Source organism: Paramormyrops kingsleyae, chromosome 12 (assembly GCF_048594095.1).
Source record: "Paramormyrops kingsleyae isolate MSU_618 chromosome 12, PKINGS_0.4, whole genome shotgun sequence".
Lineage (NCBI taxonomy): Eukaryota > Metazoa > Chordata > Actinopteri > Osteoglossiformes > Mormyridae > Paramormyrops > Paramormyrops kingsleyae.
This window is the reverse complement of record NC_132808.1, coordinates 5,295,086-5,321,265: the sequence shown is the minus strand read 5'-3', so window position 1 is coordinate 5,321,265 and position 26,180 is coordinate 5,295,086. Positions and strand designations below refer to the sequence as shown.

At 43.6% G+C, this 26,180-nt stretch overlaps 1 protein-coding gene and 1 long non-coding RNA gene across 12 annotated transcripts in view; one reads left to right on the top strand and one right to left on the bottom strand.

Moving 5' to 3' along the window:
- The first annotated feature begins 720 nt into the window (after window positions 1-720).
- LOC140593604 (uncharacterized) lies at window positions 721-2,512 on the top strand. Its single transcript, XR_011994012.1, has 2 exons — window positions 721-1,174; window positions 1,693-2,512. It is a non-coding gene; the product is annotated as an uncharacterized lncRNA (long non-coding RNA).
- Window positions 2,513-9,427: 6,915 nt separating this feature from the next.
- slc2a9l2 (solute carrier family 2 member 9, like 2) overlaps window positions 9,428-26,180 on the bottom strand; it is a 130,542-nt gene continuing 113,789 nt past the window's right edge. For 9 of the 11 annotated variants that reach the window (XM_072718536.1, XM_072718539.1, XM_072718534.1 and 6 more), the window contains one exon: window positions 22,750-23,138. In XM_072718536.1, the coding sequence (XP_072574637.1) occupies window positions 22,890-23,138 (249 nt within the window). In that variant the 3' untranslated portion in view covers window positions 22,750-22,889. Of the gene's footprint in view, window positions 9,706-22,749; window positions 23,139-26,180 lie in introns of those variants that run through there. The other 2 variants (XM_072718532.1, XM_072718541.1) reach the window with 2 other exon arrangements.

Here is a 26,180-nt window from a genome sequence, read left to right as displayed (position 1 = left end):
GAGCCCCAGCTTTGGGGGTGCCAGAGTATGAAAAGCCATTCGTTCAGTATGTGGACGAAAAGAAGGGGTTCATGACCTCAGTTCTGTCTCAATCTCAAGGGGGAAGGTGCAATCCGGTTGCATAGTACTGAAAGCATTTGGTCTCCAAGGCTCAAACGTTACCCTGTCTTAGAGTGGTGGCTACAGCAGCTGAGGCAGTGATTGCAAGTGCAGACCTAGTCTAGCTGCATCTACTAAAACTTTGAGTCCCCCATGTGGTGCATGCGGTCATGACACAGGCCAGGACATCTCAGGTGACACTTGTACAATCAGTGTGTGTCTTACTAACATTAGCAAATGTGACTGTGGAAAGGTGTTCTGCTTTGAACCCAATGAACCTCTTACCCACGAGGGAGGATGGGGAACCACATGATTGTTTACAAGTAACTGACTGTGTATGCAGACCTAGAGCGGATCTGACTGACATTCCACTGGAAGGAGGCACTCCCCTGTTCGTCAACAGGAGCTCTTGAGGCTGGAGGATGGATCACCAACAACTTCCTATGCAGTGGTGCTGCAAGATGGATCACTTATTGACAGAATGCATCTGCCCAGACATTGGTCCACACAAGCGACTGAGCTGTTTGCGCTGCAACAGGTCTGTAAACTGGCTGAAGGACAGAAAGTCACTATCTACACAAACTCAAGATATGCCTTTGGAGTGTGTCACAATCATGGCGCACTACACTCTAAAAAACGCTGGGTTGTTTTTTCAACCCAAATGCTGGGTTGAGACTGCTGGGTAACAAAGTTGGGTTGATTTAACCCAATTTGGGTTGAAAATCGGTCTTGATCTATAACCCAGCAGTGCTGGGTTGGGAACGCGGACGTGAAAGAGAGCACGCACGTCACGTCAACATCCAGGGACATCAGCGAGAGTTGACGGAGTTTTGCGCCGTCTTTAGAGGGAAGCCAGTGAAATTCTGTCTGAAACGTAAGTTATTCAGTGTGTATTTAACAATGTTCATAATAAATAAAACATTTGCTTTACTGTATAATATATATACACGCAAATTTTAGGCTTTCGGTCAGTTGAACTGAGATTACCTAACGACTAAGCGACGGCCGATCTCTTGCTCAGTGGACGGGAAAGCGCGCGTGACATCGTCATCGGAAGGAGCTTGGAAAGGATAACGTAAAATTTTTAAATATTACTCTTTTATATGTTAAATCTACTTTGTTTATTATTAATGATTTACTGTGTTAGATACGGTTTTGATATAGCGGAGTTTACTTAACTAATTTGATTTTGTCAGCACATCCACATAAATTTCCCGCTCTGCTTGTAAGGTACATTTCGTTCAATTCGTTTGACTTAGTTGTACATTCGACAGCAAACGATGTTAATTTACTACGAACATGTAATTTCTTTAATCCTGTAAATGGTTTGATGCAGGCGGGAATGTCTGAGCTCAGCTCAGGCTAAAGGAGGCTTGAAACTAAGCATGTTCGACGGACATTTTCTAAGCATAGTGCTAAGGCCATGGACAGTGGTTAACTAATGCTGATAGCTTGGTGTGTTATGGTCTTTAATGCTCCTAAAGGTTTTTTAGGTGTTCTGAAGGTAGCTCTAAGGATATTTAACTTTTACACATTTTTGAGTTCTTAATGAATCTATACCATTTCTTTTTTATTTATTTTTCCTTTTTTCAGATTGGGACCAATATGGCTGAGTACCTTCGTTCAGAAGAGTCCATTGAATTTTCCTATGTTCTCATGCTTGGAGACAACCACTGCTTTCAACCCTTTGCTATAATAAATGGCACAGCATTTGAGCAAAGTACATTACTTGCTGCAGTGGACGTTTGAAATGTTTTCATATTTTAAATACATATTTTCTTGGAAGTAAATTTGACTTCAGTCACTTTATATCTCAGGATATATTGATGTTTGCACATAATTGTTAATGGGAAAGTTATAAAATGTTTTCCTATTTTTTCCTAATCTTAAATTTGTATTTTCTTAAGTTTTTTTTTCGTTTGTTTTTTCAGTCAGTTTGATGCCGTTTCATTATTACTTCTACATATTTTTTCAGTTGATGATTTATATATATCAGGATATGTTAATGTTTATGCACAAATTTGTATTTTAAAGTTAATCTTTCTGACTTCAGTCAGTTAGATGCTTTTTCATTATTACTTCTACATACTTTTATTTTTCCTCTACTCTGCAATTACATTGCAATTGATTCTTACTGATGATTCCTGTATATCTCAGGATATATTAATGTTTATGCATGATGTAAATGTTATGAAACGTTTTCATATTTCAAATTGTGTTTTTCTAAAGTTAATTTGTCTGACTTCAGTCTGATGCATTGTTACTGACTTCAGTCACAGTGTTTCTGTGATAGTTTGATACATTTTAATAGAAATTGTCTTGATGCTGAGGTGGAGATGGGAAAAATGTCTTAAATTCATATGGACACATTTTTTACATGTTTTGTCATAAATAAAATTCCATTACTGAAGTATGTATTGCTGTAGAATTGTTTTTATTTTAGTAATTTTAATCACCAAAGTTTCTAGATTAAATTTCTGACCCATTTTGGGTTACATTCAACCCAGCAGTGTAGTCATTTTTAACTAATAGTTGGGTTAAAAATCACAACCCAGCATGCTGGGTTAAACGTGTAACCCAACTTGTTGGGTCAAAATAACCCAGCGTTGGGTTAGTCCCTTTTTTACCCAGCGCTGGGTTACCAAAATAACCCAAATTGGGTTGTTTTTAACCCAGCAGTTTTTAGAGTGTATGGAGGCAGAGAGGTTTTCTGACCAGCACTGGGAAACCCATTCAGCATCACCAGTTGGTGGAACAATTGCTGGACGCTCTCATGCTACCTGAGCAGGTGGCAATAGTGAAGTGCCAGGCCCACAATAAGCAGGCTGATGAAATCAGTTGGGGGAACGATTTAGCCGTCCAGTGGGCTAAGAATTTAGTTATGGATCCCAGTGGGTTTGGGAATACGATTATTCTGGGAAATGTTGATAACTCATGTTTTGGAAATTATCTTGTTTTGATTCAAACAGGTGCAATGGAGGGTGAGCTCTGCGGATGGAAAAAGAACGGAGCATGGTGTGATGGGGAAGGAGTGTGGAGGCATTCTGGGACTAACCAACCTTATCTCTCTAGGTCCGCATATTCAGGGACGGCCAAAGCTGTTCATGGCCTGGATCATGTGTCTCGTGACGGGATGGTGGCAGCTGTGACTCGGGTGTTGCATGCCACTGGGTTTGCCGCAGCTGCTGCCCAATTCTGTGGGAAGTGTATGGTGTGCACGAAATTCAAAGTGGGAAAGGGCATTCCAGCTGACTTTGCAGTGACTCTGAGTCCCTATGGGCTGTTCAATCACTTACAGATGGATTGCATTGAACTGACGCCATGCAAAGGATATAAGTATTGTTTGGTGTTTGTAGATCTGTTTTCCTGATGGGTGGAAGCATTCCCTTACCGCCACATTGATACTCTGAGCATGGCTAAATGTCTGTTAAAGGAGGTGATTCCTTGATGGGATGTTCCATCTAAAATCACGACAGTGCATTAGTGTGCATATCACCCCTCCAGTGGAGGGATGGTGAAGAGGGCAAATCAAAGACTGAAATTAAAATTGGCCAAGATTTCGGAGACAACGGGCCTGCCTTGGGTTGATGCCCTGCCCCTGGCTTTGTTGTTCATGTAAGCCAGGACACATTGCCAAACAGGGTTAGCTCCATTTGAAGTGTTGACAGGAAGGCCAATGCGTGTTTTGTCTCCCTCATGATATGTTACATTAGAAACAGTGGATGGAGAGTTGCTGAATTATCTTACAGGATTGTGGCAAGCAATAGGTGCAGCCTGGGACCAGTTTCACACCAATTGGAGGATTCCAGAGGAGGAGCCATGACAAGCTGTGACACTGCTCAAACCAGGAGACTGGGTGTTACTCTGTGATTTGAATGGGAAAAGATGGAGGGGGCCACACCAGGTTCTGATGGTGACCCCTCATGCAGTGAAGGTGGAGAGAATCAATGTATGGGTCCACCAAGCCCACTGCAGACGTGTGTCCGACCCTGGTGGTTCTTTCGAGACTGGTCCCCCATAGGACCACAACTGTGTTGCCTTTTCATGATAACCATTTTTGTTGTGACTGTTATATTTGGTATTGCTGCTATAATGTTCTGGAGAGCCACTTTGTCTAGCTGTGTCACACGCTGTACCCCAACGGAGCCAAACCCATGAAAGATTCTGAGTCAAAGGAAAAGGGAGGTGATGGATGCCAAAGTTGTGGAGCTTTTGTCTGAGCGGTGACTGCCGAGCTGAATGTTTCAGATTGATGGGTTGGTCACTAAATGCCGCATACTTCTGCGGCATGGCCTTTTACGGGATTCCATATACTTATGATATGGTAGTCCTAAATCAAACATGCTCCAGCCCTTTGTCCAGTATGGATGGGCTTGTGACTCGAGGGCATTTCTGGTGTTGCTGTTAAGTCACGAGCAGTGGAGGAGGCCCTTAAGACCACGCATGACTGGATATGTTGAGTATGTTGAAGGCAATCCAACCCAGGCTGATAAGTCAAGTCAGAGGTTTCACCACAGTCCATCCACTAAAGATTTTTTTGACTATATCACTGACCTCCACCCTTGTGATGGGCATGTCCTCCTCTCAGTCCTCTAACTTTACTTCCTCCAAGGAAAGCGTCTCAGTGGGATTCGGAGGTCCTCTACGTTCTCTGTTTGTGATCATTTTATACAGTGAGTCAAACGTATTCTCCCAATTATGTCATATAGATCATACCTCTAAAATTCACATAGCCCCTTCCCTATGGAATTGGTTTCTTCCAAACTTACAGACACACTCAGGACTCTGCTATGCATCAATGCAGCGAGAAGTTAATGGTGGGTTATTCAAGTAGTAGAGCTTCAGCATGAAACCTTTTTTCAAACATATGTGAAAATTAACTGCAATTACTTATACATTTTTGTTATAATTATATATTTTGTTATAATTGCATTTCAGAAATATAGGCATTGTTTGCTTTGCAAGATAGTTGGCTGCTACCAGCTAAAGTTCATCCCTCAATCCGGACCTTCTGGCTCACTACTCATGACTGGTTATAGCATAGCATCCTATTTAACATCACTAAAGGGGAACCCTGTGAGTATCATGACAGTGAGCTGAAAGCTTTTACCTACCACCACCATCACAGCTTAGTCAGCAAAACACTGAATTACATTTGTTATCTCCAGGTCAAGACGCAAAGGAAAAATCATTGTTTAAAAAAATGACAGAAACCGCAGTCCCGTCAAATTATAGTAAATTGTGTCATTATCTTCTCTTTTTTTGGGGACGACCCCCCGTACTCTGGACCCCCTCAGAATTTTGGCTTACATGCTGCATCTGCTTGTAATGCAAGAGAAGTTCTGCTGGAGGTATGAACTGAAGTTCTCCCAGATGGGAGCCTCTGCCCTCACTAAACATTTGAATCTACTAGGTCTATCCGACATTTTCCCCCACCATCACATCCAACTAACCACCAGGTAGTGATCAGTTGAAAGATCATTTCCTCTCTGCACCTGAGTGTCCAAGACATATGGTCATAGATCCGATGATATGATTACAAAATAAATTGAGCTATGGCCTAGGGTACTCTGGTGCCAGGTGTCCTAATTCAGGGGCTGCATCCTTCAAAGGCTGCATTTGACGACCAAATGTGTCACAGCAGCACTTTTCGAAGGCACCTTCAAATGCAGCCTAGAAATGCATTATTCCTTTGGCAAGATCCCAAGATTCAAATCTTTGAAGGACGCAGCCTACAAAGGCTACATAGACCACATCCTTCAAGGATGGAGCCCCTGACTTCAGACACAGCCCCTTATGCTTGAACATGGTGTTTATTATGGACAAATTGAGGTTAGCACAGAAGTTCAATAACAGAACCGCTTGGGATCAGATGGAGCAGGTTGATCCTCCCAATCACACCCTTCCAGGATTCACTGTCATTAGCCATGCAAGCATTAAAGTCCCTCTCCAGGAGTTTGGTTCCAGATCCCACACTAACTCAAGCTCCTTTTCCACCAGAGGGGTCATATTCCATGTCCCTAAAGCCAGTTTCAGTGGCGGGGGATAGAATCCTTTGACTGCTGCCCCATCTATAATGCACTGGACCCTTATTGGTCCTCCTGCAGGTGGTGGGTCCCTGTGCGAGAACTTTGGTCGTGGAAATGGCAGCGCAGCGTCCCTGTCATGCCGCACTTGTGAAGCAAGAGCAGGGAGACGGATGATCGGGAAAATATGGGGTTTAATGAAACAGAATGGCAAGCAAACGCAGACTGACTATACAATGAGCGGACTGGGGAAACAAACGGAAACACGGACTAAATACATTGGGCTAATAACAACGATCAGAAACAGCTGGTCACACGGGGAATCCACACAGGGTTAAGGAGGGGGCGTGGCACACGGAAGGAGCGGGTGATCAGGGCAGGACAGTCCCAGTGGCAAGCATAATTTATAAATATACATGGTGCAAAAGTGACATTAAAACAATATATAAAGATGGCTGACACAAGCCCACTACCAGTACAGCAGGTTTAAAATATCAGTAAGGGGCGGTTCCTCAATTATTAACCAATTTGCCTAACGACCTAGTCATAGGAACGGAACTCAGTCGTTAAGTGAGGAGTTTCTGTATACAGAAAGTGGGGTCTGGGGAAGCAGGAAAAGAATTAAATTCATTTTCATGTCGTTCTCTCTTTAAAACTATGAAAATATGTATTTATTTCTCCCAGTTGCACTAAATATTTATGATGAGCAAGCAAAACTGGTAGCAGAAACATCCATTTTGAGTTCCTTTTAGTTGTAGTGGAATCTGCTCCAGTAAATGTAATCAATTGCCATTGACATTAATGTGAAATATGCCTAAGTCTGCAGGAAGGGGGAATGCAGAGAATATTAATATTAATATTATCTATTGTAATGAGTTGAGAATCATACCCTAGTGAAGTGCAGTACTGCAGTTGGGAGAGTGCTTGTACTACAGGTATTCTTACTAACTAAATATAAAGGAAATTTCTCAAAAGAACATGATTATGGCCAATTTCACTGCATGAATTATTTAGTTCATTTGAGAAGTACAGAGGGCAGCCGTGTCTAAAAGGAAAAATGTTTATGGTCAGACTATGGTCTTTACATGAGGCTATTTTCAAAAACTTGACTTTAAAGGCTTTAATGCTTTTGCCTCCAACCATATTTCCTTCTCTGTAATTAGCAGGTTTGCATAACACAACAACAGATTTGCATTTAGCTTAGCAACCAGCTCTGAGCCTCATGCGTATAATAGACTATAACAGACATGTGCTGTGTTATTGTAGCATCTAGAGCACATCCATCAAACTCATGATTCGCAGGCCACATCCATCCTGCAACACGATTCTTCAAAGTTGGTGAAATGATTTTGATTTTGTTAAAAATGGCCCCGTAGTTAGGGGTGTAATGGTATACAAATTTCACAGGACGGTACAGACCTCGGTTTTGGGTTCACACTTTGGTGCAGTTTCAGTACAACAGATTAAAGATTCAAGCGGTTTATCAGGGAAAACTGATTTTGTGAATCCAGTTCATTATTAAAACTACACACACAAACAAAATTAGGAACAGTTGTAAACCCAAGTCAACACGTCTGTCGACCTGTCTGAAAAACAAAGCCATGTAAAAATATGTAAGATATATGAAAATGTATATTTTTTTAAATACTGCATCATCATAATCATAATTAACTAAATCTTCTCTAAATCCTTTGTTCTCTATTACCAAGTATGGTTGCATATCTGTAGTGGTAAACACCCCTGCAGATGTATGTGTTATGATTCCGGGCGGCTCGGGTACGAGAACGTGGCATGACACGGGCACAAAATACGTGGACGACCCACTGGCGGCTCCAAGAAAAACAAACAGGGTTTATTTACAGTAACTGAACTAAAAACACAAGAAAGGACTAACAAAAACAAAGGACCACGGGGGGTCAAAAGTAAACAAAGACTACTACAAAAACAGGGCAGGTAACATCTAACACAGGGAATACTACACAAGCACAAACAGAACCTTCGCAATAAACCTTCTAACATCAACCGACAATGAACCACTGAGGAACTAAACAGAAGCAGGAACTAAAATACTAAAGGGGTAACGACACTAACACAGGACAGGTGAGACTAATTAACAAAGACCAGGAAAACAGGGCACAGGTGGAACTAATAAACTCAAAGGAACTAAAAACAGGGAAACTAAGAACTAACCAAGGAATAAGAAACTAACACTGGGGAATTACAAACAGGTAAAGACAAGCAGGGGCACAAGGAACAAGACCAAATACAAAATCACCAGATACAAGAACTAGAAACACTAAGGAGCAACATACAAAAACAGGAGGCAGGATTCAAACACAGGGCAAGGTTCACAGACAACCACATGCTCAACACATTGAGCCATGTGGCTAGACAGGTAACAGGGAAGAACAAAGACTAACACAAAGAACGGGATGACCAGCAACGCCTGTTGAGGGGAAGGGACACAGAGTAGGACAACAGGGGCTGACCTTGACAGTATGTTTGTATGTAGCCCAATCTAAAAGAAATATGAGTTAGTTTGTTGAATGTGTTTCCAGCAACATATCTGAGTTTGGTGTAACAGAGCCTACAGACAGTCTCAGTCTTATCAACTGTTCTCTCTCCAGTGTTGGTGTAACTAATTGGGAAACCAAAATGTTCCCAAACTGTAGCCAGTTAACTGTAGCTAACTGACAGCAACAGTTGATATAATGTTTTCCATGTTGAACATCTGCTTGTGAATTTAGCTTCTGTCTGTGTCAAGAAATGTATTAATTTGATCCATGATACTCCCAAAAATAATGAAACTGAAGGGCATGCAATGAATATGTGGTACAGTACGTGTGAATACCATTACAGCTCTAGTTGAAATCTGGTTGTTTTGAATTCTTGGGTCTAAACTCAAACTCTTTCTTATTTATAAGAAGGATCCAGTGGATAATATATAAAATTAGATAAATAATAGTAACCAGTCCACTGGACACATTTGATTTAATTTGATATCTTCAGTGAGGTTTTGTATCTGATTGTCCATTCTTCAAGATGCAAGAATACTTTATTGTCAATACATCCATATACCAGTACACAGTGCATTAAAATACCATGTACCTTGGGGGCCTATTGATGTTACACATAAAAACAAATACAATAAAAATGCATAACATTGTGAACACAATACAATGGATGGATGGATGGATGCAAGAGCATAACTTTGGGTTGAGCACTGGGGTGGTTATTTTTATCACCCCATTAAAGGGGGTCCAGGAGGTTGTATTACCTGGTTTTGATTATTGGGGGTGATAATTTACATCCATGGATGGATGGATGGATGGATGTGCTTTATTGATCCTGACTGGGAAATTGTTCTTACAGCAGCAAACATAAATTACATAACGGCATTCCACAATACACATCACTTGAGTAGTAGAAGAAAGAGTTTGAGATCAAATCTGCCAGCTGGTCAGCACTGTCTACTGATGAACACCCAACCAGGTACTGTATGTTGTCAGGTCTGGCCACCTTCTGTGGGTTGATTCTCCATAGAGTCTTCCTGACATCAGTGGTGGATAGGCCATAGTGCCTGGTCATTCAAAGAAAGGGGAAAGTGATTAGTTGTCATTGTTGACACACCATAGCACACAACAACAAGATGTGTCCTCTGCATTTAAGCCATATATCACATCATGACATAGCAGGGGGCAGCTAATTCATCACCTGGGGAGCAGTTCCTTGCTCAGAGTACCTCAGTGGTATGTTGTTGGTTGGGGATTTGAACCAGAAATCATCTTTTCCCTAACAATTAGGCCTTCACTGCTACCCCTAAAGAGGGGGTGGTCTTCCATATGGATTCCCTTGTTCTGTGCCTCAAAATGGGCATAGAAGTCACTGAGCACATCTGGTGGCAGGTGCAGTTCTGGGGGAGGGGGGGGTAGTGCCCCCATGACAACATACATGGCAACCCCTGTGTCCCCCCTAAATACATATGCTTATTTGGTCTGAAAGAAATGTATTATTATTATTACTATTATTATTATTTACATTTATATATGTAGGCAAAAATTTTGTGCACTGGGAACAGGCGAAACAAACGTAAGCACATTTTCTTGACGAATTCTTTACATTGGTGTGCTGGGTGGTCAGGTCACTTCGGTTAGTGAAAAGCAAAGTTAACGACAGAACAAATAATCAAGCTTGTGGAAGCAAGACAGTCTAAAGAAGAAATCAGAGTGAGTTATATAAACTCAGTGACAAAATTAGTTAAGTACCCAGACGAAGTGGTGGAAATTAATTGAATCTGTACGTGATGAAAGGTCATGTGACTGTATCGCAATGATTATAATATCAGATCAAACGGACAACAGAGTTGGCAGTAACACTGCCACACTGCGGGTCCCATGTCAGTAGGGTGTGGATGTGGCACCCCCCAGGCCTGGATACATGCAGTGATATGGTGCAGAAGGGAGTCGTACAGCGTTATATCCTCTCCTGCAGCAAGTCAGCCAACAGCTGTTGTATCTGGCCCTCAAGATCCTGCAAATTGGCACTGGGTCTGAGTTGACGTCCGAGCTAATCCCAAACATGTTCGATTGGGGAAAGATCAGGGGACCTGGCTGGCCACAGGAGGACCTCAGCATGACGCAGACAGTCCATAGACAGACGTGCCATGTGTGGACAGGTGTTGTCTTGTTGAAAGACTGTACCAGGGTGCTGTCTCAGGAGGGGTAAGACATGCGGACGCAGGATGTGACTGACATAGCGCTGTGCCGTCAGGGTCTCCAGAATCACTACCAAAGATAACCTGAACAGACAACAGACAGCATATCGACTGCCCCACCAGGGACAACATCACACTGGACCACTGTTACACCATTTTAAAAGATGCTTATCGCTCTGTCCCCCGGGCAGCTTTGGGACATTCTGATCACTGTCTGGTCCATCTTATTCCAGTTTACAGGCAACAACTTAAACGTGCCAAGCCTGTAGTCAAAACTGTGAAGAAGTGGACCAATGCAGCAAAGCAGAAAATGCAGGACTGTTTTGACTGCACTGATTGGACTGTCTTTGAAGCTGCATCTGATAATCTGGATGAGCTGACAGACGCTGTGACATCATACATCAGTTTTTGTGAAGATGTGTGTGTGCCAACCAAGACCTTCTGCAAACACAACAATAAACCATGGTTCACTCCCAAACTGCAACATCTTTGCCAGGCCAAGGAAGATGCCTACAGAAGTGGTGACAGAGCCCTGTACAAGCAAGCTAGGAACACGCTGACCAAGGAGATCAAAGTGGCAAAAAGAAGCTACTCTGAGAAGCTGAAAGAACGTTTCTCAGCCAATGACCCTGCATCAGTGTGGAGAGGCCTGCATGACATCACCAGCTACAGACTTCCTCCGCCCCCCGCTGAAGCAAACAAAGACCTGGCAGACGAGCTGAACAACTTCTACTGCAGGTTTGAGATGGACAGATTCACACCCCTCATCCACCCCACTCCAGAGACAATAACCCCCATCACATCTCTCTCCCCTTCACCCTCCTCCCTCACCCTCCCCAGCCCAGAGTCAACGACCTCCATCACACCCCTAACCCCCCTACCCTCCCCCCTGGAACTCAGAATACACGAAGCAGATGAGAGCCGGCTGTTCCGGAAACAGAAAACCAAGAAGGCACCGGGACCAGACGGTGTATCCCCCCTTGCCTCAAAACCTGTGCTGATCAGCTGGCTCCCATCTTCACCCACATCTTCAATAGATCCCTGGAGCTGTGTGAAGTTCCCTCCTGCTTCAAACGCTCCACCATTATCCCGTCTGTGGTCATGAAATCCTTTGAACGCCTGGTTTTAGCCCATCTGAAGGACATTACAGGACACCAGCTGGAGTTTGCCTATCGGGCAAACAGGTTGGTGGATGATGCAGTGAATATGGGGCTGCATTATATCTTGCAACATCTCAACCGGCCAGGAACTTATGCCAGGATCCTGTTTGTGGACTTTAGTTCGGCTTTCATCACCATTATGCCTAATCTCCTCTCCTCCAAACTCTCCAAGCTCAACATGTCACCAGCTACCTGTCAGTGGATCACCAGCTTCCTGACAGGTAGGAAGCAGCAAGTAAGGCTGGGGGAGATCACTTCTGAAACACGGTCCCTCAGTATTGGTGCCCCTCAAGGATGTGTCCTCTCCCTACTGCTCTTCTCCCTCTACACAAATGACTGCACCTCCAGGAACTCAGCTGTAAAACTCCTGACGTTTGCAGACGACACCACCATCATTGGACTCATTAAGGATGGTGATGAGTCTGCATACCGGCAGGAAGTTGAGCGGCTGGTACTCTGGTGCAGTCAGCACAACCTGGAGCTGAACATGCACAAGACTGTAGAGATGACAGTAGACTTCAGGAGACATCTGTCAACACTGCTCCCCCTCATCATATCAGACAGCCTGGTGTCTACTGTGGAGTTCTTCAAGTTCCTGGGTACCACCATTTCCCAGGACCTGAAGTGGGAGACCAACCTCCATCCTCAAAAAGGCCCAGCAGAGGATGTACTTCCTGAGACAAGTACAGTCTTCCACAGGAGCTGCTGATCCAATTCTACACTGCAGTCATTGAGTCTGTCCTTTGCTCCTCCATCACAGTCTGGTATGGAGCAGCCACTAAACAGGCCAGGAACAGACTGCAATGGACTGTACGGACAGCAGGAAAAATCATCGGTGCCCCCCTGCCCTCCATCCAGGACTTGTACTACTCAAGGACTAGGAAATGGGCAGATAAAATCATTTCAGATCCGTCACACGCTGGACACAATCTTTTCCAGCTCCTCCCCTCTGGCAAGCGCTACAGAACTCTGTTTACAAAAACCACCAGATACAGGAGCAGCTTCTTCCCTCAGGCCATCACCCTCATAAACAGCTAAGCTGTGTCACGTGCCTTCTGTCAATTTCCCCCCTGTTTGCACTCTACCTCGCACCTTAATTGCACAGTGTTACCCACGTGTGTATATTTATAATATTTATAATTTTTCACATTTTATTTCTTGTATAGTGTAATTTATTGTTTGTATAGTGTCGCTTATTGTCTGTGTATGAGAGAGTCTCAAGCTGCCGGAAACAAATTCCTTGTGTGCCCCAGCACACTTGGTGAATAAAAGCTGATTCTGATTCTGATTCTGAAGTCATACCCTATGGCTCCCCACACCATGATGCCAAGAGTAATGCCAGTGTGTCTCACCATAAAATTGGCAGGATTAGTCCTCTCCCCTTGGTGCTGCCAAATGCACACGGCAGTCATCCATGGTAATGCAGAACCGAGATTCATTGCTGAACATGGTATGACGCCACTTGTCATCAGTCCCGTTACGGCACCACTCCAAACGCAGCCGTATGCACTGATGATAACGCAAGTTTACGCATGGGATGGTGAACCTGTAGTCCGGCTGATGTCAGTCGTCGAGACACAGAATGACACCAGGTATTGTAGAGAGTCCAATACCTGTGTCTGGATGGCAGGCGCAGATGTCATGGGGTTCTGTAATGCTTCGCGCACAATATGACGATCCTCCCTTAGTGTGGTTTGTCTTGGATGAACAGAACCTTTACAATGTGTGTGGGTGCCCTCACATGCCCATTGGCCCCAACATTAGGTGACTGTGATATCTGCATGCCCTACATGCCAGACAATTTGTCATGCCCTGATCATCTGCTCCTTCCGTGTGCCACGCCCCCTCGTTAACCCTATGTGGATTCCCCGTGTTAACCCTATGTGGATTCCCCGTGAACCAGCTGTTCCTGATTGCTGTCATTAGTCCATTGTATTTAGTCCGCGTTTCCGTTTGTTTCCCCAGTCCGGTCATTGTAGTGTCGCGTGTTGTCTTTGGAGTTTCCCCACGAATAAAGCCTTTTTGTTTATATTCACGGCTTCCGTCGCCTGCTTCCCGGTGGATCGTGACACAATTGCACAATACGACCACCTGCCCTCATGCAAACCCAAAAGGCCACCCCTATCAAACTCCGTCAGGTGCAGGTAATGCTGTCTAATATGACTACGAGACATTCTCTGTGTCTGGTGACAAGACATGCCAGCTCCTTGGAAATTGAATCATTTACATACCCATCGCTGGTCTGCACGTGAACCAAATTAAATTCATTAATTGGACCATTACTTCTGGGTGCTTACATTTCTTTGCTGGAAATCTATTGTAAGTAATACTTGGAGGAAATTAAGGTGAAATGTATTTGCCCCCTTTAACATACTGTAACAACTGGCCTGAGTCTGGTCCCCCCCGCTTGAAATGGTCTAGAACCACCAGTCCGGCAGGGAGGCCTCGCTGCTGCAGGCCCGGGTGTTGGCTTGAGGTCAGTGGTGGACTGAATTTCCTGCCACATGCACCGTGTGTCTTTTGAGTCTATGAAGTGGCTGTTGATTTTCCCTGCATAGGTGCACTTTATCTGTTTAATGGCCTGGGACTGTTTGGCTATGACTGTTGTATAAGCCTCTCAGTCTCTGGACCTTTAGACAGCATCTCTGATTTTCACAGAGGTCTCCAGCTCTGCAGTGAACCAGGGTTTGCCATTTGCATGTGTGGTGATAGTTTTGGAGACAGTAACATCCTCAGTGCATTTGCTGGTGTAGCCAGTCACTGAGGCTGTGTACTCCTCCTGGTCTACTGAGCGGCTGTAGGTGGCAGCTTCCCTGAAGATGTCCCAATCTCTTCAGTTGAATTGCAGAAACAGCGCCCTGAGGCCATGTGTTGACCTCTCACAGGGCTGACTTTTCATATGGCCCTTCCAGTGACTGAGTTTGAAACCCCTGATCTGTAGGATTCATGCGAATGTTGCAGGGAGTGCATGTTGCCTAACACTGAGGACAGGGCACTGGAACATGCCCTCCCTCTAGTCCACATAGTGAGATCCCTGAAATCCATACTGCCGACACTCATCAGATCCTTCTTCAGTTGTATAATCTTCAAGGTCGTGCTGAACGTGGGGCAAAGACCTGATTGGTTATATCTTTTTACAACTCGGACATCAGTGAAATTGTGCATTCTGGGATATTGGGACATTTGGAGTATTTACTTAGAGCTATAAAAACTTAATTTTGTGCAAAGGGCTCAAACACAAATGGATGGTTTCAGAAGAACTTATTTTTGACCAGTATTCTGTGTGACACAGTGCTAAAACTCCTCTTTTAAATTCATGACATGAAGCTGAAGTCCAAGTCACAGATCCCAGTATTAGCTTACTAGTGTTTTTATGGCTATAATGGATGCCACAGCCTCAAATTTTAGGCAAGGCACAGTGCTTCGCGCTCTCAGTGGATGGGTTATTTCTGCCTTGGCAGTAGTGAATGCCTGTCAGCAAAAGAGTTTAACAGCAGCGTCCTTAGGCAGACATTAAATAGCCCCCCCCCCCCCCAAGAAACAAGAGGGAATTAAAAATTATGGATTATCAATAACACGCTAATCGAAGTGAGGGGTGCCGGCAGTAAAACTTACTGATGATGGTGGGTACAGGAGTGCTATCAGTAAAATTTGGTCAAATTTGCATCAGGGGGAGGAGGGGAGTTTGCGCTGGTGGATCAATCGGCTGAATTTAAGTTTAATCATTCCCTCTTTTGTCATGGTACAGTACTGTAGCCAACGGTAGCCTATGCATTAGTCTGCCCCTAAGGCTAGTCTTACATTTATGCATACGTTAATTTAATTATGTTCTCTGTACGGCTTTTCATGTTTTGACCAATGTTTTGCCTACCACTCTAGTGGGTGAACATCAAAGACATGAGTGATGTAATATTAGTCTTGTATCTTTTCTCCGTTTTCTTCTTCTATTAGGCTACTTTATGTCGGTTCATTTGGCAGTGAAACCACAGACAGCCAGACCACCAGCCTGCAGTGTGAAAAAAGCTGGGTAGCATTAAGCCTCACAGTAGGGATAGTCCACTAAAACCGGGATGGAGTAATCATTCAAAATAACAGATATGTTGGTATAAATTAAATGATTGTTTATCTTATATCCATAAATGTAACTTGTGGAACTTCTGTCATCATGGGTCCCCTAATTTCTGGCTGCCCAGGCGGCCGCCTTCCCTCCCCGTACGGCAAGCCTGCCCCTGCTCTCCACAGTAAGAATAAATGTTAAACTTAGTATGTATCATCAAAAATGGAATAGAAGAGGAATCCAGCTGCCTTCTCACTTTTTTATCTCTATTTCTCAGTCAGCATTAATATGTCCAAAAGCAACGTCTTGTATGAATTTCAAAGCTCAAAAGCTTCACCTGCTCAATGGTGATGCCCATTCTGAATTTTGAACATACAGTATACTTCAGCATTTCCTCAAGGGACACTCTTGTGTGAGCTGTTAAGCAGTATGAAAAAGTTAGTGGTCTGCTGCTAGACTGAGTGGCAGGTCTTGACCATTTCCTGGGTCCTTGCCATCATGAAATGACAGTAAGGGCAAAGACCATTAACCAGGACTAAGACCCGTGACGTATTGTTGTGGTCTGCTGAACCCAAGGCTCCAGGATGTGTCAGTGGCAGGCATACAAGCAGAAAGGCACCTGATGGAACTGTGCCTACTGAGATCAGCTTCCATCATATCCCATAAATAATGTCCTGGACAGACATTAAGCATTGTACCCTACAATCTACATCCTGAAAAGAGCAGTGCTCATTCATATGCTATAATCTATATTGTGGAGAGATTATCTCCCATTATATGGCATAATTTACATCATAGACAGTGACCATCATACCCTATAAAAATCTCCAGGAGAGACCAGCCCCTATGTTGAAGTCTCGCCTGATGGATTTAGTTTCATACCGAAACGACATGGCTCTGGGCGTGGAGGTGGCCTGCCAGTTATTTTTAACTCACCCTTAAAAATTGAACCCCAAATGATAAAAGTTTGAAGCAATCTATAGGAGTTGTATATTTTTTATAGTATTCCGACCACCTGGACCATACATTGAATTTGGGGAACTTCTTACTAACTTAGTCATTAACTTAGATAATATTATAATACTCGAAGATTTCAATATACATGTAGACATAGAGACTGATGCCATCAGTCTAAATGTAATAAATGTAATTTAAAGTTTTTCATGCATATTTATACATATAATGTCCTGGGGACAGAAATGGCACCAATTTGGTGGAATGGCCCTATTACAATTAAATCCAACTGAAATATTTATTAAAGGTTATAGGTCATATATAAGTGGTGTTCTGCAACGTAAATGGGTGTGAAAGTTTACTAAACAGTGAAAGAGTATTTGTTGCTAAACTGAGTTCATAAATGCAGTTACTGACCAAAGTGGTAAATGTATTTGGAACTTTTCAGATTCTAGTATAAAAAAAAATTAAAAGCATGTTTGCTATAAAGTACCTTTTATATGCACAGTATGTTACATACCTTAATAATGAATTAAGCTTGTTATTATAATGCCACATGCTGTATTTCCTGTAAGGATAGAATTGCTGTTTGAATGGTTAGATTCACAGGAGTGTATAGATCCCCCACAGGGGGAATTCCCTTGTTACAGCAGCGAAAAAGAGAATAGCAATAAAACAAATATGTTACTAAATATTATAAAACTATTAAAAGGCACAATGGTATGGCTTATGCACATTCTCATTGTACATTATTGCACGTGTCTGATATTAGCATATCTAAAATATGATTTAGCACAATGACCTGCACTGTGCAAAGGACTATAGTCTTCGCAACAAATGAAGACATCCCCAGCCTTTTGTATGCAGTACACCTGTGCTGTCCGACCAGTTCCCTTCATTGTTAAGATGGACACCCAGGTACCTGTAAGAACCAGCTGTCCAGACCCTGAATATTCACTAGTTTATTCTGTGGCTTCCTCCTGCGGAAATCTATCACCATCTTCTTCATTTAGCTGCCATTTTGGTAGAGGCAATTTAGCTCACACCAGTTGAAAGCTTGTTAAGTAACCATATTGCATACATCCATTCATCCATCCATCCATCCATCACCGTAATCCCTTAAACTCAACTGGGGTCACGATGGGGACTGGAGCCTATCCCGGGAACAAGGGGCACAGGCGGGAACCAACCCGGGGCAGTCGCCAAGACACCGCAGGGTGCACACACTCACAATTACACGGTCAATTTAGACTCGCCAATCAACATGCCCTGCATTGCACGCTTTTGGAACGTGGGAGGAAACTGGAGCCCCTGGCAGAAACCCACGTAAACACAGGGAGAGCGTGCGAACTCCACACAGAAAGGACCCGGGTACTGCATACATTAAATGGTTCATTTACATTAGTACATGCATTCCAAATTGGTTGGTTTCTAAACAGGATCTATATTGTGGATTGTGATTCTAAGCAAAAATATCCTGATATGAAATTCTGGCCATGTCGCTGACCTCTACATTCACCATCAATTTCCAATTCTATTCTGCATGTAATTCTCACTGCAGAACCAGGGCTTCTAAGTTGGAGCCGCGGAAATATCAAGGCACCACCTTCTGCGCAGGGGAATTTCTGGGTTATAGATGAAATGTTTTTATATATCCTAAAATTTACTACCAAAATGTATTGCGATTTTGTTGGTTTGTGTTTATTTCTGGGAAAATGTATTCCCAGTCTCTGGAGTGCATAATGGTGTGGGCAGAGGGGCGGGGCTACAATTATCTGAAGGCTGTATAAGGCCACTAGCCTCAGTTATAAAGGAGGAGGACAGCCTGGATAAAGGACCGCGATGCTGGTGTAGGTGTGGGGGTGCAAGCAATGTAGCCCTCAGATCATATTTATATGTAGATTTAGTGTCAGTTTCATAGTGTGATAAACAAGGTCTTCAAACAGAAAGATAAATACAGAATATCTTATCTTAAAATCCCATTGTTATAACAGGGAGTCCCTGGGTTAAGAACGTCCGATTTACAGACAATTCATACTTACAAAGTGCCATAAAGCCTATTATATAAAAAAATGGGTTAAATACAATGTTTCTTAATAACAAATGGTTTAATACTTTACTTGTTACTGTATAATTATTATCATGATTATGTACAGTATTATTATTTTTCTGATTTACCTAAATATTTGGATCTGGTTTGTAACCCAGAGACTGCCTGTGTTTTGGTTACATTTTATGCATCAAATCAAATGCTCCCTCTGCTTAAAGCCTGGTGACGGACAAGCAGGGGCCCGAGTATCTTGTTCCTTCTGCTTCTCAGGATGGGCTTCAGGCTCCCTGCCTCCCTCTGCTTAAAGCCTGTTGACAGACAAGCAGGGGCCCGAGTATCTTGTTCCTTCTGCTTCCCAGGATGGGCTTCTGGCTCCCTGCCTCCCTCTGCTTAAAGCCTCTTGACAGACAAGCAGGGGTCCGAGTATCTTGTTCCTTCTGCTTCCCAGGATGGGCTTCAGGCTCCCTGCCTCCCTCTGCTTAAAGCCTGGTGATGAACAAGCAGGGGCCCGAGTATCTTGTTCCTTGTGCTTCCCAGGATGAGCTTTTGGCTCCCTGCCTCCCTCTGCTTGATAAGCAGTTCCATTACAGGAATGAGAAAACCAATCATAACCCTGGAATATTATTAATTTTCATGTGCCTCGTCCCATTCATCCAGAAGCTTAGATGCTGTAGCTCCGCCTTTTTAATTATCACTTTATTAATGATTTTCAAATATTATATAGTGTTTAGTAACTGATGATTTATTTATTATGCTTTTTTAAGGAGAGTTATTCACATGAAACATGAAGCTGTATATGTTAATTATCATATATTAAGGTTGAAATCAAGCAGTGTTTCCCATCCTGATAGGGAGCAAAAATGTTTTTGGTTTTCAGTACTGCTATTCTGTCCATTCATCTCAGTCAGGCTCATAGGACAGCTACAGACTCTCCCACACAGGGGTAAGCTCTAGAATGAATGCCCCTCCAACACATCTCATGTGGAACGGAGAGATTCCAGTTAGCCTAACTGGGAGTCTTTGGACTGTGGGAGAAAACCCAGAATATCCAGAGGAAACCATCACAGCAGACGGAGAGCATGCAAGCACCTCACACACAAACCAAAGGCAGGATTCACACCCCCAATGCTGGAGGAGTCAGGGCAGAGAGCTGCCCAGCAAGCCACCAACCCACCGACATGTTTAACTGCTACTCTCTGGGGCCCTAATGATACAGACTTTCCTCTGTAATTAATAAGCAGTTACCTATAATAAACTCCTAAGCAGTCCAGGAAACCAAAATCACTGTCAGTTCTGTTTTTCCATAAACTTCCAATCGTTTACAGTAAGTCTGTCCCGTGAAAGCGCAATTACTCGAGTCTGCTGTTACTCCATGAAGAAATGCTCTCGCCCCATGAAGGAGACATAGAGCTGATGGGATGGAGTATCAGTTTAAGGTACGAGGCGCTGATAGTGCTGGCAGAACCTGAAGGCATTTAAAGCATATACTGTAACTTTAGGAAGCTCTACCTGATGATCTTTGCACGACACCTTTGGGAATCCTGCCCCTAGTTTCTAGTTAGTTACCCCTGTGTCAGTTTTGGTCGATACTGCCAGCCAATGTTTAAGCTTTATCAGTATACATAATCAAAGTTAGCAGGTCCAGAGAAGACACAGCTACTAAAATAATGGAGATGGCTGAATTGGATTTTGTAGGCTCATTCACCTCTTAAAATAGGTCTACAGGTCTAATAGGTTTACAATTCAGTATTAAATCTGGCCTGCAGATCGATCTCTCATTTTCCACAGAATAAAACTACAACTTGAACATCATTCTAACATGCCCCCACTCCCCAAATGAGATAGTCTGTCCTTTATGTGTTATTTTTCTGTACAGTTCAGTATTTGGCTTTTTTTTACTACTTACTTGTTCTCTGTGTTCAATTATAACAATATAAGAAAAAAAATTGTCCCAAGATTCTAATTTCTTCATATTGCATTGATTGTGTTTAAGTTCCCATGGTAACACTTGTGATTTTTTTTCAGCAAAGTTTTAAATTTAGGTTATCAAAAGAATTGAAATTATTAAATTGAATCATGATAGAAAAACATTTCCGATAATCAATCATTGTAATCAAATCACTTACTTTTATAAACTGCCATCGCTTTATAAGCCTCCCCGGGTGCCCCTGACAGCTGCCTGGCCGGAATTGCCGCTTTTGGATTGTTGCAAGGATAATGTCAGAGCTGCAGGGGGGTCACCCTCAGGAAATGTGCTGTCCGGGGCTGGTCCCCTTGGCCAACCAACGCAAAATTTGCCTGGGTTACAGTTTGGCAAGTCAGTGATTGTTGATTGCAGTGATTGTAGAACCTCAAAAGGGGGCACTTTCAATCGCTTGGGTAAAAGGGGCTGATGCTTGCCCCCCCGGTGTCCCTGGTTATGGGAGTATGGTCTTCTTACAAGAAGGTGCCTCATTCCAGTCCCAGCCCCCCCCCCCCCCCCACTCCTATAATTCTGGCTGCACTGATTTGCTCATCTAGGTGCAGAGTCTGTAACATGATCTTCAGAATCCACCACGGCAATAAGCGGAATCCCTTAGCAAGATGCCTGGAAGGAAACGGTAAAAAGGAATAAAAGATAAAAGATCAAAGTGCCTTTTATGGATCTACCAGATCTGGGTCCTCAGGGAGCATCTGTCAACACTGGCTTCCCAAACGCCAGGTACAGTCATGCTGCACCCTCAGGAAGTTACTCTGGAGATGGGGGGGGGCAGAAATGTTCAGGTGCACATCAGTGCTCAGGTCCTTCAACAGCACCAGTGAAGGCCAGGAGGTAGGAGGCCTTCATGCACTGGTTTTCCAACAGGGCCATAAGGCACAGGAGGTAGCTGAGGACTGAGGTGTACGTCACTATTTCTATGGACGTCAGCTCTTAATTGATGATTAATCCATCCGCTGCCTTGTTGTGATATTCTGCCTCATCAGTGTCACCCTGTACTCCCTGTTTCTATGACAATTTGGACCATTTATTGTGTCAGTAGCATGGGGGGGTCAGTGACATGTCCTTGGAGACATCTGTAGCTAGGGGACCCTGCAGAGCATGTGACCTCTAAGGGTCACATTACTGACATTAACAACCACTGTCCAGTATGTGTGTGTGTGTGTGTGTGTGTGCCCTGTGATGGATTGGCATCCCATGCAGGAGTACCCCTATGGTGCCCTACAATGAACTGGCATCCCACGCACGGTGTACCGCTATGGTGCCCTGTGAGATGCGCTTCAGCTTATCCCTGAAATCCCCAGTGACCCTGCATAGGATAGTGACTGGATGATGGATAGATGAAATATTAATGCTTAGTCAGTGACATGGATTTTCAGCCTGCTTGGGTTTTCATGTGTCATTGTGACACCTTGCAGAAGAGCACAAGACCTGAAAATAATTTGGTTTACTTTAAGTGGCACCGTGTGCCAACCGGCTCATAACTACGCAGGTCTTGGGTGTTAGGGGGAGCATAAATGTTCTTTCCTTGTTTCTGTTCCAATTTCCAACATCCATCTATCCATTACCAATACTGGGAGAGGACTGTTGCCCTCTTCTCCTGAAGCACATCCTAGCACTCAGAGGTGATGAGGTTAAACTGACTAAGGCTTTGCATCCATCTTTATGTGTCTAGTAGACCAAGCTTCACCTTAAATAATAAAGAGTACACTAATGCTAATTGCATTTTTATTCAGAAATCAGACCTACAACTGGTTTTACAAGTATGACCTAAAACCACAGAAAAACAATTAAAACGACAGTTAAGGTACATACTGTTGGCATGTAATAAGGCTCAGATTGATCCTTCCGTTAAAAGGAGCTCTCCATCTCGACAGCCTCGCTTTTCCTAATACCCATCGTATCCTTGGCGCCCGGTTTGACGGACAGCGCAATCTCTGTCTCCGGGGAGCTGCAGTCCACCCGGTTGATCTTGGAGAAGCTCTGGCTGATCTCCAGGAAGGTCTTGTTTTTGGTCTCAGGCAGTATGAAGTAGAGGTAGCCAGCTCCCAGAAGGCAGAACACGGTGAACACGAGGAAGCAGTAAGTCTGTAGGGCTTCCTGTAGTGGCGACATTAGGGCAGCAGAGGGCAGAATGGTTATGGGCTAAATATAATTATATTTATGAAGATATGAATCAGTTAACAATTACGATATTTAAGGACTGGCCTCATGAATTTTAGGGTTAAAATGAACAAGTATTACATTATGGTTTATGGCTAGGCACTACATTTAAAAAATATGAAATTACTGTGTCTGTGTGAATGGTGTGTGAATGGTGTGTGAATGTGCGCTACGATGGGTTGGCGCCCCATCCAGAGTTATTCTCTGTGTTGCATCCATAATAGGCCCCGAACTGCTACGACTCTGCACAGGAGAACCGGATACAGAAGATGGATGGAAATTACAAAATGAAAAATGTTGAGCTGCAGCAGCCATACCAAGAACTTACCAAGCAAGAGCAGTTCCCTCTGGTGACATTTGGATTACGTTTTTCATTAAAATAATCAAGCTTTCATTATGAACTTTTTCTGTCTTAGTTTTCAATTAAAATCATGACTAATTTCCATATAAAAATCCAAATATAAGTGCTTGAGAATCTGAAGTTTATTTATAAGAGCCAGAGGATGTATTCACAGGAATCTACTCAGATTTCACATTCCTCTCATTTGCTGAGGTTGTCCCCCTTCATCAGATACAGATTTTTTACGTTGCCCTTCCCGCATCACGTCCCCACCCCAAATATCATATGTTTGTGCTATGTGTCCCAGTATTCCTGTAGCCCTGGAATGACTATGTCTGTGAACATCTATCTGGACACTGAGATTTTACATCCATCAAATCATCCCACACACTGTCAGAACAGAGTTCCCTTTTTGTACCTTTGCTTGTCACTGGGGCTGTACCTTTAAGAGTCTGCAAGTTGTACCCAAGCTGTAGGCAACATTAAAAATTAGGTGAATGGAGACGCGTGACTCTGGTACCTGTCTGACACACTCCCCTCACAATGTGGCCAAAAAACCTGAACCTGGGGGTTGAAATGATGAGGTTTAAGGTCCCACGTCTCCCCATCACAGGCCTGAAAATTCAACAATGCCAGAGGCTCAGCCTGCCTCAGTGCAAGAAAAGGGAGCAGGAATCACATCCTCCATGTGCATTACTATCGGAAGGTCAACTCATTAAACATTCCTGTCTATATAAAAAGGTGGGTCCTCTCATTGTCAATCCAGCATCTTCATGGTAGATTACAGGCATGGGGGTCAGTATGACCAATCTTGAGCCGGTGGATTCGCAGATTTAATTGAAATGAATGCATTTAACAGCAGCCTATCAGCGGCTGGCTGCCAGTTGAGAGAGTGATGGGTCGTTCCAACATGCGACGTGAATCATGTTGGGCTGACCCACAATGGCTGACCTCATGGGGGTCATGCTATGGGGAGGGGCGTGGGCCAGTGATGGGTACAGTCTGGCAGTGATCTGGGGTGGGACTGTTACCATGACACCAGGAGGAACAAAGTGGATCAAGGTCCAGGCACATTTAATTTAGTGTGCCTTTCCACCAATGATCTGCCATCTGCCATGAAAAGTTACTTCAGCCTTTGACTGCCTATATTAGGCTGTAATTTTCCAGCAAATTCCATCTCGAGTCAGAGCGAGTGTAAACATTTTGGTTACTTGCTATTCCACAGAGGTAACTGAGGAAAGAAGAACAATTCATACCTGACCTGAAGCCTGTCATGCTTATTAAAATCAGACATTTTTATGCAAATTTTTGGCATAATGCTTTAAGCCAGCCTCCTCGAGTCAGCTTGGATGTGGGGCTGATATCAAATGAGCAACCGCTCTGCCCTCCAACAAGCACTGGCAAAACCAGGTGGTATCCATTCTGGATCTTTGAAATGTTCATCAGTCATTCAATTAGCAGGGAAATGGAGAACGACACACCTTACATGACATCCATCTTCAATCTATTATGGCCCTTAAGGGGACAGTTAAAGGGGTGTTGAACCATCTGGCTGAGAACTAGAGTCATCCAGCTGTGTCAAGACAGGAAGTGGGGGCTGATGTAGCTGGCTGGGGGTGGCTGCACAGAATCGGGTCCATTCCGACGGTGTTCAAGGACAGACCCAGATTTAATTCTGCACCCCTGAGACACTCTAGCTGTGGCTGCATTTCTCATGCCAGTCCCCAGCCAGGTTTCATGGTCAGTGGTGACATTTCCCAGTTCACGCCATCGCCGCCCTGCTGTTCCGTCTCCGGGGCATTTTTCTTTTTAACACTACAACTCATTTTTTTCAGGGCAGATTCACCTCTCAGTCTTCATTAAATGTAGAACAGGCGTCTGGACAGATGACCATCAGCCTCTCTTATGCAGCTCAGCACTTTTTTCCATTGGAGTGCCACCAGAAGCACTTTACATAAGTAATTCATTATCTCACAAGGGCAGGAAGAAACAGGGACAAAGCAGACTCTTGACAGTCTGGGTAATGTTAAGGATGATATTAAGCTGGCAGGATGGCTGCAGGGATTTAGGCAACATTCTGGGCAAACTCTTTAAGAGAAAGACCTGCCATTCACTGGCCTATCAGACAGACACACAGATACAGGAGATCGTCGCTTCTCCATAACTGCTTCCTCAGTAGCATTGTGGGCAGGGTGATGGTTGAGAGGTAAGGATAAACTATCTGGGAACATCTAGGAGTCCAAGGAACAACATTAAATGAATCCATTTAAGGTAGATAAAAATGGATTATGTCCACCAGTTTACTGATTTTTAAGAAAAATTCTGGTTGACATTATGAAGGCCCCGGTGCAGGCCGTCACGGTCACATGACAGGTGGAGGCTGAACCTTCTGACATAGCCATGTTGATGTTAATCAGCTGCCATTGGTGGTTAGTGGTTGCTGTGTTACAATATACTACTTAAGTATCCTGCTGAAATGAAATTTCTTCAAAACAAATTGAGCTACTAAGTGCACAAAATAAAAAACACCATGATTTCTTAAATTACTCAGTAATTATGGCAGTGATTGGTTTATATTTATGTGATTCTGCAGACATGTGTGCACTTGGAAAAACTGTGTTCTATGATTCACATCGCTC